At 30.2% G+C, this 13,568-nt stretch overlaps 2 protein-coding genes and 1 long non-coding RNA gene across 7 annotated transcripts; 2 read left to right on the plus strand and 1 right to left on the minus strand.

Annotated features, from left to right (window-relative positions):
- Positions 1–1,016: 1,016 nt before the first annotated feature.
- LOC124916818 lies at positions 1,017–11,372 on the minus strand. Of its 5 annotated transcripts, XR_007096916.1 has the most exons (10): positions 11,062–11,372; positions 10,836–10,969; positions 10,524–10,665; positions 9,905–10,048; positions 8,375–8,914; positions 8,004–8,183; positions 6,640–6,832; positions 5,431–5,490; positions 1,636–1,638; positions 1,017–1,157 (listed from the first exon to the last, which is right to left on the minus strand). XR_007096916.1 is itself a non-coding variant. In XM_047457586.1 (8 exons), exons 1-7 carry the CDS (start codon positions 11,182–11,184, stop codon positions 6,656–6,658), a joined length of 1,440 nt encoding a protein of 479 aa, XP_047313542.1. In that variant the 5' UTR covers positions 11,185–11,372; the 3' UTR covers positions 5,295–5,490; positions 6,640–6,655. The 5 variants fall into 5 exon arrangements, 2 of the variants coding, with proteins under 2 accessions (XP_047313542.1, XP_047313541.1); XR_007096915.1 differs by lacking the exon at positions 1,636–1,638; XR_007096917.1 differs by lacking the exons at positions 1,017–1,157; positions 1,636–1,638 and adding an exon at positions 1,878–2,043.
- On the plus strand, positions 3,713–4,228 carry LOC124916820. Its single transcript, XR_007096918.1, has 2 exons — positions 3,713–3,813; positions 3,887–4,228. It is a non-coding gene; the product is annotated as an uncharacterized LOC124916820 (long non-coding RNA).
- A 1,282-nt stretch (positions 11,373–12,654) lies between the features above and the next one.
- LOC124916785 (late embryogenesis abundant protein 1) lies at positions 12,655–13,040 on the plus strand. Its single transcript, XM_047457549.1, has 3 exons — positions 12,655–12,711; positions 12,825–12,893; positions 12,969–13,040. The coding sequence occupies exons 1-3, from the start codon at positions 12,655–12,657 to the stop codon at positions 13,038–13,040; spliced, it is 198 nt and encodes a 65-aa protein (XP_047313505.1).
- Positions 13,041–13,568: the final 528 nt, after the last annotated feature.

Consider the following 13,568-nt stretch of genomic DNA (forward strand, 5'->3'; position numbering starts at 1 on the left):
AATATGTTAATATTTGTGTGGGTAACTATCATTTCTCTCTATTTAAGTTATTTAGTAGAGTTAGATTTATCAATTATTTACTTAATTTTTACTTAATTTTTTTTAAGATGTTGGGTTCCACTTCTACATCTGAATGCGACTAATTTCACAAGTTAAATTGAAACACATAACCCATTAACACACTCAAAATATGTTAATCCGTCACAATTCTTTATTTCTACTTAAATTACTTAGTGGGTTAGTTTTATCATATTATTTACATATTCTTTCTTTTTTTAGAACGCTTTCCATTTCTCTTTCATAGTGCCCGTAAACACATTCAACCAATTTAACTAAATTAGCCAAACATTTAGTGTAACAAGCTCAAACTCGGAACCTAATAGAACAAGGATTTCACATTTTTTTTACTGCTAGAAGAGGATAGAATTAAAATTATTTATCTAATCTTAATTATACCCCAAATGACCAAACCAGACAACCTAAATAGACTATGTATGTTTTATTTATATTTAATAAGGTGATTGATTATTCTCATAAAGAAGATAAAGACAACCATCATCATTTCTTATAGTCAACTTACAACAAAAATTAAGTCTTAATAATGAAGGAATCATAGTGTCATAATTTCAACACATGTGAAATTATTAACTTCAAATTATAAAATTCTAACAATTGATTGATTACAAGATAAGGAGTACACTTGAGAGAGAAGTTAGGTCGACAGATAATAAAGTAATAAACAAATTTTGGTCTATCGGTTGATCACAAGGCAAGACTATTAAAACATAGTTCAAAATTAAAGCAATAAACAACAAAATTAAAGAATAAAATAAACAATATAGTAATGTGAAACCCACGATCTTGAAATGTGGATCTAAAGTATTAAAATCTAAGAAATAACATTTGTATGATCCTGAAAATAAGTTGAAAGTCTTTTAAACGTAATTAATATCAATTTTATGATCGAAAAAAAAAAATTTGTTATAGAATAATATATATACCAAATTATAGACAACAATAAGATAACACAAAAAAAAGGATCATTTTAAATTTTAAATTTGAGTTTTTATTAAAAAGAAAGCAGAAATTGAGAGCTTCTTCATATTGTGTGAACATGCTGGATCTTTTAGTCCTCGTCAATGGGATATGGTCAACTTCTACATATGAACTCAGATATATTAGCATCATACTACAGTAAGTATATTTGAAATTGAATTAGATCTACAAAACACAAAATAGAAAAGTGCTTAAAATTATGGTCAATTTTAATCACTTTCACAACTTCATAGCAATGTTTTTAATAATGATCATTTCACTAAAAATCCAAAAATAAACAACAGAAAATACCGTGTTGTTTTGCCATAAATCTACATTAGTTATGTTTTCAATTCATGAGTAAATATATAATCTTCATTTCAAATCAAACAAAACAAAAAACACTATATAATCTGGATTAAGCTAGATTATGATCGAGAAAAAATCTAATACAAAAAAAAACTAAAAAACACAACAGCGACAAAGACTATGGTATAACAAAACCAATCAAACTACTAACGACAATCTGGATCAAGCTAGATTATGAGATTTTTTCAAACCAACTTAGGCAAGACAATAAAAACCGACTAAACCGACTACCTTCTTAGGCAAGACAATACAAAAAATAAAAAAATAAACCAATTCAAGACAATAATTGTAAAAGATTGTCATGTAAATCTAAAAGTTTTGCACCAAATATTAAGAATAGCCTTTGTTGACCAAATAGTAAGAATATCCTTTGCTGATGGACATAAGAAAGTTTTCAATTTTGAAACTGAAACTTCTCTTTCCATCAAAAGATCTAGTGTTTCTTTCTATCCAAATAACCAAACACATGATAATTTAGACAAACTTAAGAGCAATACAATTACCCCAAATCTATCAACTATTCCCAAAATCCAACAATAGACATGAACAAACTAATAAGATAGAGACACTCCATGTCATAGCAAATGACAGTTTTATAACAAATGTGAAGACGGCTCCTCAAAAGAATGACCCAAACATCTACTGGCAAGAGAAAAAACATCCATTAAATCGTTTTCTAATTGTAGTATTTCATGAGTAATAATATGAACCATGTAATGTACATCATTCGAACAAAAGACATTTTGAAGGTAGTTATAAAGTTCTATGAGAAAGAGACAAGTCTTCTTCATAACTCATCATCATTTTTTTTATCAAGGCAGTATTGAGCAGTTGTTATCATTTAAAATAATATGAAAGTAAAATCAAGAAGAACAAAACAGGACTACCAAATAAGCTAAATCTATGTCTGGGATTCCTCTTGTAAGCTAATTTCAGAATAGGTCAATTAAACCAAAGATCTGGAAAACTAGAGCACTATGGTAACAGAGTGACAGACAAGATCATCCTTCATTAGTTCCATGGAAAAGAGATCATCCTTCATTGGTTAGCCAATCAGTGAAAAGACTAGACTTTTCTCTAATCTTTTATCCCATTGTTTCATCTAATTGTAACTATACAAAACTGATGGCTTTCTCATGCACCAGTCTCAAAAAGACCTTTCCATTGATACAAAACTGATGGCTTTTAGCAATTAGAGTAAATGCATGGGTAGTTGTCATAAATTGGGCCATAGATTTTCAAGTTTAATGAATTTGAGGAATCCCTATATATTAGCAAATGACTTTCTCTAATCCCTAAGTATCTATCTTATAAGGAGTCTTATACACCAATTTGGCCAATAGTTCCAGCCATTTTAGGTAGGATTGCATTAAATTATTCATAAAAAAAAACTTTGGGTTAACCAATACTTAATTTGGATTGAATCCAATACATCTAACCCAAACCATTTTAAAAGATTAGATTAAAATGGGTTAGTTTGCAATAAAGAAACCCCTATTAGCAAAATAATCATGCCCTGCCTGAATCTGTACTCTTTGATAGAAAGCAAGGAAAAAATCACTTTGATACATTGTTGATACAACAAGGTTACAAGAAAAAACAGATAATCAGTTAGAAGAAAAAAAACTAATTCAATCAACAAACCCCCCTTCATAACCTTGATACATTCCTCATGGTTATTAGATGAAGAGTATTAATATGCTCTGGAAATTTATAGTGGAAAATGTAATTAAATAGTCTATCAGGGTTAAGTTCTAGCAATAAGAGCTATTTAAGTATACAGACACTGCCATGTCAGAGATTGGGGATAAGAATGTTGACCGAGTGATTATCCCTTTAATTATACATTGAACATGAAGAAAAACATTAATTGACTTAATATATTATATTAATTCATATATAAGATTTATAAATGATATATTTATAAATGAATTACTCTAATACTATTGTTAATTAATGAAAATAAATTGACTAAAAATTAAATCAATGCACATAAACTCTTTTAGTAAAATATTGATTTTGCATGAAAAATTATTTAATTTCCAAATATAAAATATACTTTTTTCTTTTAATAAAGGCAAAACAACCCACAAATGAAAATAAATAAAATACCCATAATTGCAATAAAAAAAGCAAAATAAAGAGGGTTTTCCCTTTTATATTTGTTAAAAAAAAGGAAAAGGAATAAAGGGAAATGCTAATAAAATATCAGGTGAATCAGACCACACATATTTACATGGATTACATAAAAAGAAAATCAAAATTAAAAATAAATAAATTATCTCCTTTTCCATAAATACTAGACTCTAACTAACAACAATCCATTTCATCATTTTCTTTCCAATCTCTCTCTATCTCTTTGTCTCTCCATACCAGTAAACATATAAAACGCAGACAGAGAAGCAAAGTGTAAGTATTTCTCTAATTTCAAGTTGCTTTCTTTTCTTATTTGGTCAATTTGTGATGGGGATTTGGTTTACAGAATTAAAGGATGCTGGCTCGGGCGGGTCTGGGAAAGCTAGTGGAGAGTCTGAAAATGAGGCTGATTAAGTCACTGAAGACGAAGAAGAATTATGATAAGATAGAGAAGAGCGACAGCATGAGAGTGGAAATCAAAAGCAAGAAGGCCCAAAAGCTGATTCAGGCGACCATGAAGATAGCTGACTCTCCTAAGACCAGAACTTATACCATGTAATAGTTAAGGCCTTCTAAAATATCTCTCCTTTTCAATAACTAAAGCACAGACATAAATGAATCCATCATCTTCTTCATCTCGATACTAGATGTGTTAGATGTCAGAATTTACTACTAGCACTTATCTATCTGACACCATGTGGTTGACAGTTATCACAATTAAATGACTGAGAGATTTTATCATGACCATAAACATTTTAGGTACTATGACAAATAGAGAAGGTGCTTAAATTTTTGCCTTCAAGGAGACAATAATTTGTGAATAGCAAACTAACAACAATGAATTGTTTCTATAAACCTAAATGAATCCAAGTATAGCTAAGCAATTGGATATGTTTGGTGATAATTTAGAGAGCAATCATAAATGTAGAAAAGATGAATATTAAAGAAATTTGTGAATATATATACATATATATACCTCATCCCAGGAAATTATATTCACTATTAATCATTTTTTCTAATATTATTAGAAAACAAATTTTCATAAGATTAAATCAATTTTATTTTATTTGTTAAAAGAAAATTTATTTTAAATTGTTTCTTTGTACTTTCGTAGAATTTTATCCAAATAAAGATACATTTATTTGAAAACTCAAATCCTTTAAACCAAACTCAACTGATATCCAATTTATAATCCAGCATAAAATTCAACTCTTTTTTATTTTTATTTTTTCTTAGCAAAAAATAATAATTATCTCTAAGAAAAATTGAGATCAAACATAAAGTCAATTGACAAATATAACTGTAATCTCACATGATTACACTTTTTAAACCAAACACAAAAATATATCCAAATCTCAAAGTAAATTAACAAAATCTCAAAGCAAATTAACAAAATCTCAAAGCAAATTAACAAAATCTCAATGCAAATGACAAAATCCGATTGAAATTATTTCTAAGAAGTTAAAGTAACAAAAAATTCACAAAATACGTTTCAATTAGACCATGATTTTATAAATCTAGTTGAAATGTGTATGAATAATTGGCATAAATAATATATTAAGGAGGTTTCTATCTGGACAATTATAGACAATTGGGTCCATTTGGTATCTGAAATTTTGGACGAAAAAATATCTAGCTTTAATATATGTCTAATTTTTTATTTTATTTTTTTAAATGATCCATTTAATAATCATTTTCAAAAATAAAATAAAATTAGACATATATTTAAGCTTAACTTATATAACAAAAGGGCTAAATTTCTTATGGAGACGAGGAGTATGTTAGAATTTTTCACTAACTTAGAGTGAAGACACCATAATTCACGTTTCACTCAATCATATATTCTTATTTCCTAAGCATCATAAATAATGAGAGAGAGAGAGAGCTAACCAGTGGTCAGCAGTCCACTTCTCTTAAACGGAGTCCTTTTCCCTGCTTTGCAGTGGCTCACTAGAAAAACAAAAATGAAGATTCATTGAGATCTAAGTGTGATAAAATAATAATCACTTTCAAAAAGTAATATTGGTAGGAATTGGAGAAAAGGGAAATAAGTATCCAACCCAAGCATCAGTAACCCTTAATCAGACCTAAAGGGCAGTCAAATAAAATAGGATATCCAAATAACAAAAACCAAGAGGGAAAGTAGATGCCAAGATTCTTCACCAAATCCCCCAAGTTGAACCCAACATCTTTAACAACTGATGCTGCTATACGACAATACAAGATAAGCTAACTACATCATGTAGGGAAGTTATTAGGCTATTCATGAAGCTATCGTGTACTTGAGTAAGATTAGTGGACTGCCTATTTAGAGAAACGTAAGAAAAGCATAACAAACATTCTATAGTGAGGAGAGCAATAAAATATGAGTCAGAAAGATCAGTAATAAATCAAGTCATTGAAAAAGCACAGGGGAAAAAGGTATCTAAGATTGGCCCATTATAAATGTCAGTATTCTACAAAAGGAAATGAGGTGGGCGTCTGCATATATATTGTGCATTAATTTATTATCAGAACACTATAGGCTAATGTGATGCAGTTTATTTGTCTGGACATGGTCTAAACTGTAGAGCTTTTAACTACTATTCTTAAGCAGAAACCTCCAAAAGAGGGTCATGCTTTCGGTTGGAACAATGTCATAGACATAGCCCATACAGAAGGGACAAACAACAGCTACTATTTTTCATTACATAATACTAATTTTAAATAATAAAAGATCATATAGTAAAACTAAAACATGTCAATATTAATATATATATATAACAAACTATTTTGGATCAAATAGAGTAAATGTTTGAGCAATTAATCATATTCTTGGACCAAACTGTGATAAGAGCAACAAATAAAAGGCATATAATAGGGGAAAATATATATTATTAATTGTAACAAAAGTAGTATAGAATCCAATAATACACAAAAGAGGTCTTGGCCTAAACTCCAAACATGCAACATGGGACTTATTCATGACAGGACAAAACGCCTCTAGAGTTATATGGTGTTTTAGCTCAGTTGAACATAATGATAAACATGAATTTATGTGGCCAATATTATTAATGTTAGCCAAAACAAAAGTTTAGTGCCTCAGATACAAACACATACTCTTAATTGAAACGCACTAACGCATTTGATAATAGACCAGTTGGAGTTCTTTGCAATGAGGGCATGTCCATGGGAACAGAGGAGGGTCCAAGCAGTAGCAATGGATGCTTCTGATATTGCAAATGTGACATTTGACAAGCATATCTTCAGGCTCTCGACAGCAACATTCAGAACATACTGTCACCGGAGGGGGCTATAACAAACAATATAGAGGCAAAGAAAAAACTAATCAGAGAAAGTAGGAAACCAAATACGTGAAAGTTATCGTGTAAAATTTTGTGACTTAAAATACGTCAACAACTCAATCATCAAGAGTAGCTCAAACATTCGTATGTATGGTTTTGGAACCCGCAATGTAGAAGGCAATGCAAATATACATGAATTAGAAAATTAGCACCTGAAATTAAGTAATTAAACATGATGGATGGCTATCCTAGATAGAAATCCATGGAAAAACAAGGTGGGGGAAGCGTTGAGTCTACAATCACCTCAAAACAAGCTTATCTATAAGGGGCAGTGAGTTAACCAGAATTTAATTGGACCTTGATTAGTTTCAAATAAATTTCTTTGGGAACTAATTGATCTGGTCAGAAAATGCAAATATACTTTTTCTTGAGAAATAAAAATGGGACAACGGATTAAGTATGTAGCCCGCAAACACACTTAGCCATTTAACCAGGCGCAGAACTTGCCACCTGACGGGCTCAAACCCATGAACTTAGGGTTAGTATTTAGTATCCACCTCTTTTTGCCGTTAGGCTGGAACGTTAGGCTGGAAGAGGGGATGAAAATGCAAATATACTTGTTATCACCTAAAATCACAATGGCTTAGAGTATAGAAAATAATCTGGACTGTGATCCAAAAACTAATCTGGAAAGATTATAGTTCTATCCATTTAAAAAATAATAGTAATTTGATTTGGATCATGTACCATAAAATAATTGAATATGGTTCGCAGTCCAGATTATACAAAATGAAAAAGAAAAAAAACTTTTAATGTTAACTTAGATGATTTTACAACGGGTTGTGATTGTGACACAGATTTGTAACAAAATACAAGTTTCCAAACAAGCTCAATAGTATCATAATAAGCATGCATACTGACAAAACAAACAGTTTTTAAAGTCTTTTCCTCATTATGCCAATCTCAGACTGGCTGAATTCATGAATTGTTTGTTCTCTAAGGTCAGAGACTAAGCTGATCAGTCATAGATATGAATAGAATAGTCCTAGAATGCCTGCACACTGAGCATACATGAATGTGTAACTGCAATGAGATGGATTGGAAAAGAGGAATTTTGAAGCTTCCCATAGGGTAACACTAACATCGGTAGAAAAGGTTAATGTTCCTATGAAAACTCACCAGGGATCTAGGGTCGAGCATATCAGCAACTGGAAGAACAGTAATATTTGTTGATGAAGATACATAAGGAATGGTTTGTGAATACATTTTCTGATCATAAGAGGCAGCGCCATCTAACTTAGTAATGCTGGAAAAGCTGGCCTTACAAAGAGGGCATGTTGATATCTTTCTCTTTGAAACCTGAAACCATTGACTAAGTTAGTTGCAGAAATAAATAAGAGTACATTATTCATTTTAAAACTTCCAAACGGGTAGATAAAGATAAGAACGATAAGTGGTGCCTTTTGTCCTTTGAATTTTATGAAAATGTCACGCTTGAGTGTTGTGGAAAAGAGGGGTAAAGAAGAAAAGAGAAAGAGTAAGTAACACACCGACATATCAGACCATTGCTGGATGCATGAAAAACAGAAACGATGTCCACATGGCAAAACTCCCCTAGATGAGCATGACTCAGTCCAACATATGATACAGGACAAATCTTTTGTTGACGATCTGGAATTGTGCTGAGTTTCAGACAATCTATTGTTAACTTCTGCACACATACTTTGTTTGGTCCTTTCTTCAACCTTCAGAACATCTGCATCGTGTAGAGTCAGATTGACACATTCATCCTCTTTAATTTGATCTAAACCTTCTCCTCTATTTGCCACACAATCAGATGGTTTCTCACAATCTCCATTCCTTCTTGACACATTCTCAACTCTCACATCATCTGAATTAGTAGGATCACTTGTACCATGACCAACCCAATGATTCATAACATAGATGTCTTCCTCAGAATCTGAAGATATATATTCTACATCATGTTTTTTAACCAGTCTACGCTTTTTATGAGAACGTGCAGGTGATGTGCGGTCATTCCTTGTCTTTTTTTTTCGAAGTGCATGGACAGAGGAACTTTGTTCTTTATTCTGTTTCAGGAATAGAAAAAAAGAAGATAAAAGATGTAATAACCTATAACATACAATGCAACAAATTGAAGAAGAACATACAAACCTTAAATCCTACTAATATTAGCTCCAGACAACATATTTTGACTTTGTTTCGACCAAAAGAAAAACACTAGACTACAGCAGGTTTATGCTCTTCTATTTTTTTGCTGTAATCTTTCTGTACACTCCAGTAATAATTAACCAGACTTCTTTGAGAACTTATTGATTCATTTCTCTTAGAACCAAAAACATTCATCTTACATTGAGGGACAAATAATATTAAGAAGGAAACAAACCTATCAAGTGGGTTTAGAAGATGACTAACAATTAATCCAAGTTAGATTTATTGGTTCTAGTGAGTAGCCATCTTTGCATCTTTAATTAGATCCTTGATGTCTATACCAGCAAGATAAATATTGAAGACCAATAAAACATCATAAAACATAAAATAAAATAGAAATGGCACATTGCTACTGCAATGAGTCTAGTGATGATGTTGCAATAATCCCCATAACAGTGTAAATTGAAATAACTCATAAAGATTAATGTATGTCATAAAAAAATAATATTAAAAGAAAACTACACTTTGGTATGAGATTTGGTTTTACATTTACTATTGCTTTTGGTGTTGTAGTATGTAAAGCTCTAAGTAAAATTACAAATAGTGAATTGTTATTAATTACTGTTTAAAATATTGAACTGTGAGAGCTTCATATCAGATCATAAGTAATTAAATGTGAATATTTTTGCAAAAAAAAAAGTAGATCAAACCACTATAGTTTGGAAGACAACAACAATTAGAGTTATCCAAGCACCTAGAGTACAACAAGATTATTACTCATCCCAAAAATGAGCAATTTCTTGAAGTGGATATGTCATTTGATGTTTATTAATAGCAGGAAAATAGATCATAACATTAGTTCTTCTGACTAAATAAAACAAGAACAGAGGGATGCATGTGGATCTTACCTCCCCCCTGACAATATATTTTTGAGGTAGCTTGTTGCAATTTCTGCTGCTAGAACCAGGTTCCAGACAAGAAACTTTCTTAATTGCTTCATTCTTTGATCTATTTGAATTATGTTTGTTCATTTGTTGATCAGGAACTACATTCTGCAACAAAGGCAACAACAGGTAGAAGTTACATGTAAGATAGAACAAAAGTTTATTTGCAGACTTTGCAAATATATTGATTGATAAAAAGGGTTCTGTCCTTTCAAAAAAAAGATAGAACAAAAGTAGAGCATTCAATTAGCAATGGAAATTGAACTGGAAGATAACATCAACAAGGTACTAGCAATAACAAGGATTTTTATGAAACAGAATCAGATAAACTAGTAAAAAATTATAAAAATGTCACTTTCAGATCTCAAGGTGAGCTAGGCTATCAGTTGACCTGAAGCACCAAACTGTAGAAACAAATCACCTCTTTGCAGTTCAAGTAAGATGCACAGTTAATGATAAATGATACAGTTCCATACATGCTAATATGAAGTAGGATCCAGCATTAAAAGTTGTTTGGCACAATTTAAGTAAGCAAATATTCAGCGCCCAATGCAAAATTACAATAGATATATCTGGTTGCTACCTCGTTAGATAATAGCATGTCAGTCCCAATAGAAATCGCTCTCTCTGTAAAATTTGTACTAAAGGCTGATTTTTTATGAGATGGCCTTGTCTTAACAGCAACAGGTGGTGCTTCCAAAGTCAACAGACCCACATCTTGCCCACTGAAAACAACAAGAAAGCCTCTAAAAAACAAGGATAATAATTATAGACTCAAGAACATGTCACTTCCAATAACAAGAAATCCAGACCACCAAAATTACACAATTGGCTTGCAAGCTGATCCCCACAAGCTTATTATATATTCAATTTTGTTGCAAGCAACTAGTCTGACCTCTTTAAAACATAGCCCCTCTCAGGAACTCGTCTCCCTTGTCTAATGCATTCCTCGATCCAACGATGATTGACTATGGCAATTCCGAATGTCTTAGCAAGCTCGTACTTCTTCCCTTCGAATTTCCAACACACCTAATGAAAAATTCACTAAATTAATTCCTTCCGCGTCCAAATCCTTTATAACAGGAACTCAATTAGGTGTGATGATAGACAAGAAACCTTACCAAGTGCGTGATAGACCGGCTCATTTTACCTACATAGCTAGCGCCAGAATGAGATATCAGTTTGATAAGCTTGCACCGTTCTACACCGTGGTAACCGGTAACTGTTGCGATTACCAATTCCATACCTTTGAGAGGAGAATGCGGAGGATCGTCAAGATGGAAGAAAAATAGTCTTTGAGAAAAAACAATACGAAGAAAGCCTGGATCAGAATTGCTCGTTTCAAAACTCGATCGTCCGCCAGTTGATTAGGGTTTATCAAATCGGGATTATTAAACCTTGATGATGGTGCGAGCGGCGGGAGCACTGCCCTTGCCGGGAAACAGATAGATTTTTTAAATTTGGTGCGAATGATAATAAAAAGACGATAAGGATCGGGTTGGGGAAACCCAAACGGGGACCCGATTGAATCCCAAACAAAGCTTTATGTCTAAAAATGATATTAATCAATATGATAACTAACTTTTTATTATCATACATGCGACTATATGGTAACTTAAACTTTTTTATAATCATTATTATTATTATTATTTTTTTATTTTTTTTATTTTTTTTATTATTATTTTTTTTTTGTAACTATTTGTCAAAAAGTAATTGTTGAATCTTGAATTACAGTATTCTTTCAATTCATTTAAATCATAATTATATTATTTTATGACATTTTATCTGATTGATTCAAAAAAAATTGATGAAGTTAATCTCTTTTGATAATTTAGGAGTTAAATAATATATTGGATTTTGTGTTTTTTATTTTTGTTTTCCTATTATATTTTTTTTTTATTTTGGAGGAAGCCCACCAAATCTAAATCTATAGAATAGTATAGCCCACCTAATACAGTCCATTTAATAAAAAAAAATAAAATTCAATTAAATGTACAATTTTTGTATATAAAACTGTATAGTTTAGTTAGTAATGATGAAACCAAACAAATAGTTATATATTCAAATTTTAACAAAATTAAATTTTTTATATATATATTAAATACAAAATTAGGGTAGTCAAATTATTTTTGAAGTTATTGTCCATTTTCATTACTTCCTAATTATTTAAAAAAATAAATGGTAGAAATAAGATCTATAAACATGTAATTATTAATTAATAACTATGTTATATATTTGTTTTCTTATCGAATCAAATCATAATGTATTTTTCAAAATTTATATATATATTTAATGTTGAATGGCCATAAAAAATCATTTTAGTTGAAATCTTTATAAATATGAATATGTATGATATTTGGTGTCATATAAAACATTTTTTAAATTCATTTATTTTAATAATTTCTTTTTAAAAAAAAACTATCGAAAAAAAAAATGAGTTGATTTTATTAGAGAAATACATGGAGTGGGGATTTAGCACCACCGCATAAAATATAAAAGAAAACATTTGAATTGGACAAAGACATTTATTTTCGGGGATGGAACTATGCATGTTCTCTAGTCGGTCACCCAAAGTGATTAAGTCCCGTTTGAAATGGGCAAACTTCCAAAAATGGAAATTGTAAATTGAATTTAGACAGCCCAGTACAAGTATAAAATTGGAAGCCATAAAAGAAAGAAATTATATTAATTAATTAATTGTTAATCAGGTCGACATGGAAAACACAGAGAAACTTAGCTTCAAAGCCGGTGAGATCAAGGGCCAAACCCAGGTACTTACATTCTTAATCCTGTTTTAATTATATTATAATTTTTTTAATAGTAATTCTTATTTTTTTTTTTAAAAAAATTAATGTTAATTTGTTGATTTTAAATTATAATGAAGGAAAAAACAAGCAGTATGATGGACAAAGCTGGCGATGCTGCACAATCTGCCAAAGAGAGCTTGCAGGAGGTTTTCATAATATTTATTTATTTTTATAAATTTTCAATTAAATATAAATATTAATTAATTAATTATGGAATGCAGACTGGTCAGCAGATGAAGGCCAAAGCTCAAGGGGCTACTGAGGCAGTCAAGGATACAATAAACAACAAATGATCCAAAGTTTTTATTCACATACATAATTAATTATATAAGTAAAAAATATTCAACCAATTTTAAAATAAATATGTTTTTATTATATATTTTTAACATCTGGGCTTGAATTATTTTATTCAACTTTTTAATGATATTCGTAAAAGGCCCAAGGCTTTCAAGATTCTTCCTTTTACAATTTTTGTGAGGTCTTGATTAGCTAAATTTATTTTGTGTTTTTTCATTGGGTTATCTCATTTGTTAGAGTATTCATAATTATATAGTAGGATCTTATTCTCTACTATTTTTTATTTATCAATTAATAATATTATTTTGGTTGAGATTATTTAAATAAATTTTTATTGATGTTCATTTTGAAAAAATAATATATAATGATAAAAGAAATAAAAATAAATAGATAATATTTAAATTAATGAGAAAGTGAATCAAATAGTATTGGATTATAATTGAATCGAAATAAAAAGTTTAAAAGAAAAATTAACTACCTAGTTTGGGTTGAAAATGAAAATAAATAACAATTTATTTTTTAAA

The sequence above is a fragment of the Impatiens glandulifera genome, chromosome 9 (assembly GCF_907164915.1).
Source record: "Impatiens glandulifera chromosome 9, dImpGla2.1, whole genome shotgun sequence".
NCBI classification, from domain to species: Eukaryota; Viridiplantae; Streptophyta; class Magnoliopsida; order Ericales; family Balsaminaceae; genus Impatiens; species Impatiens glandulifera.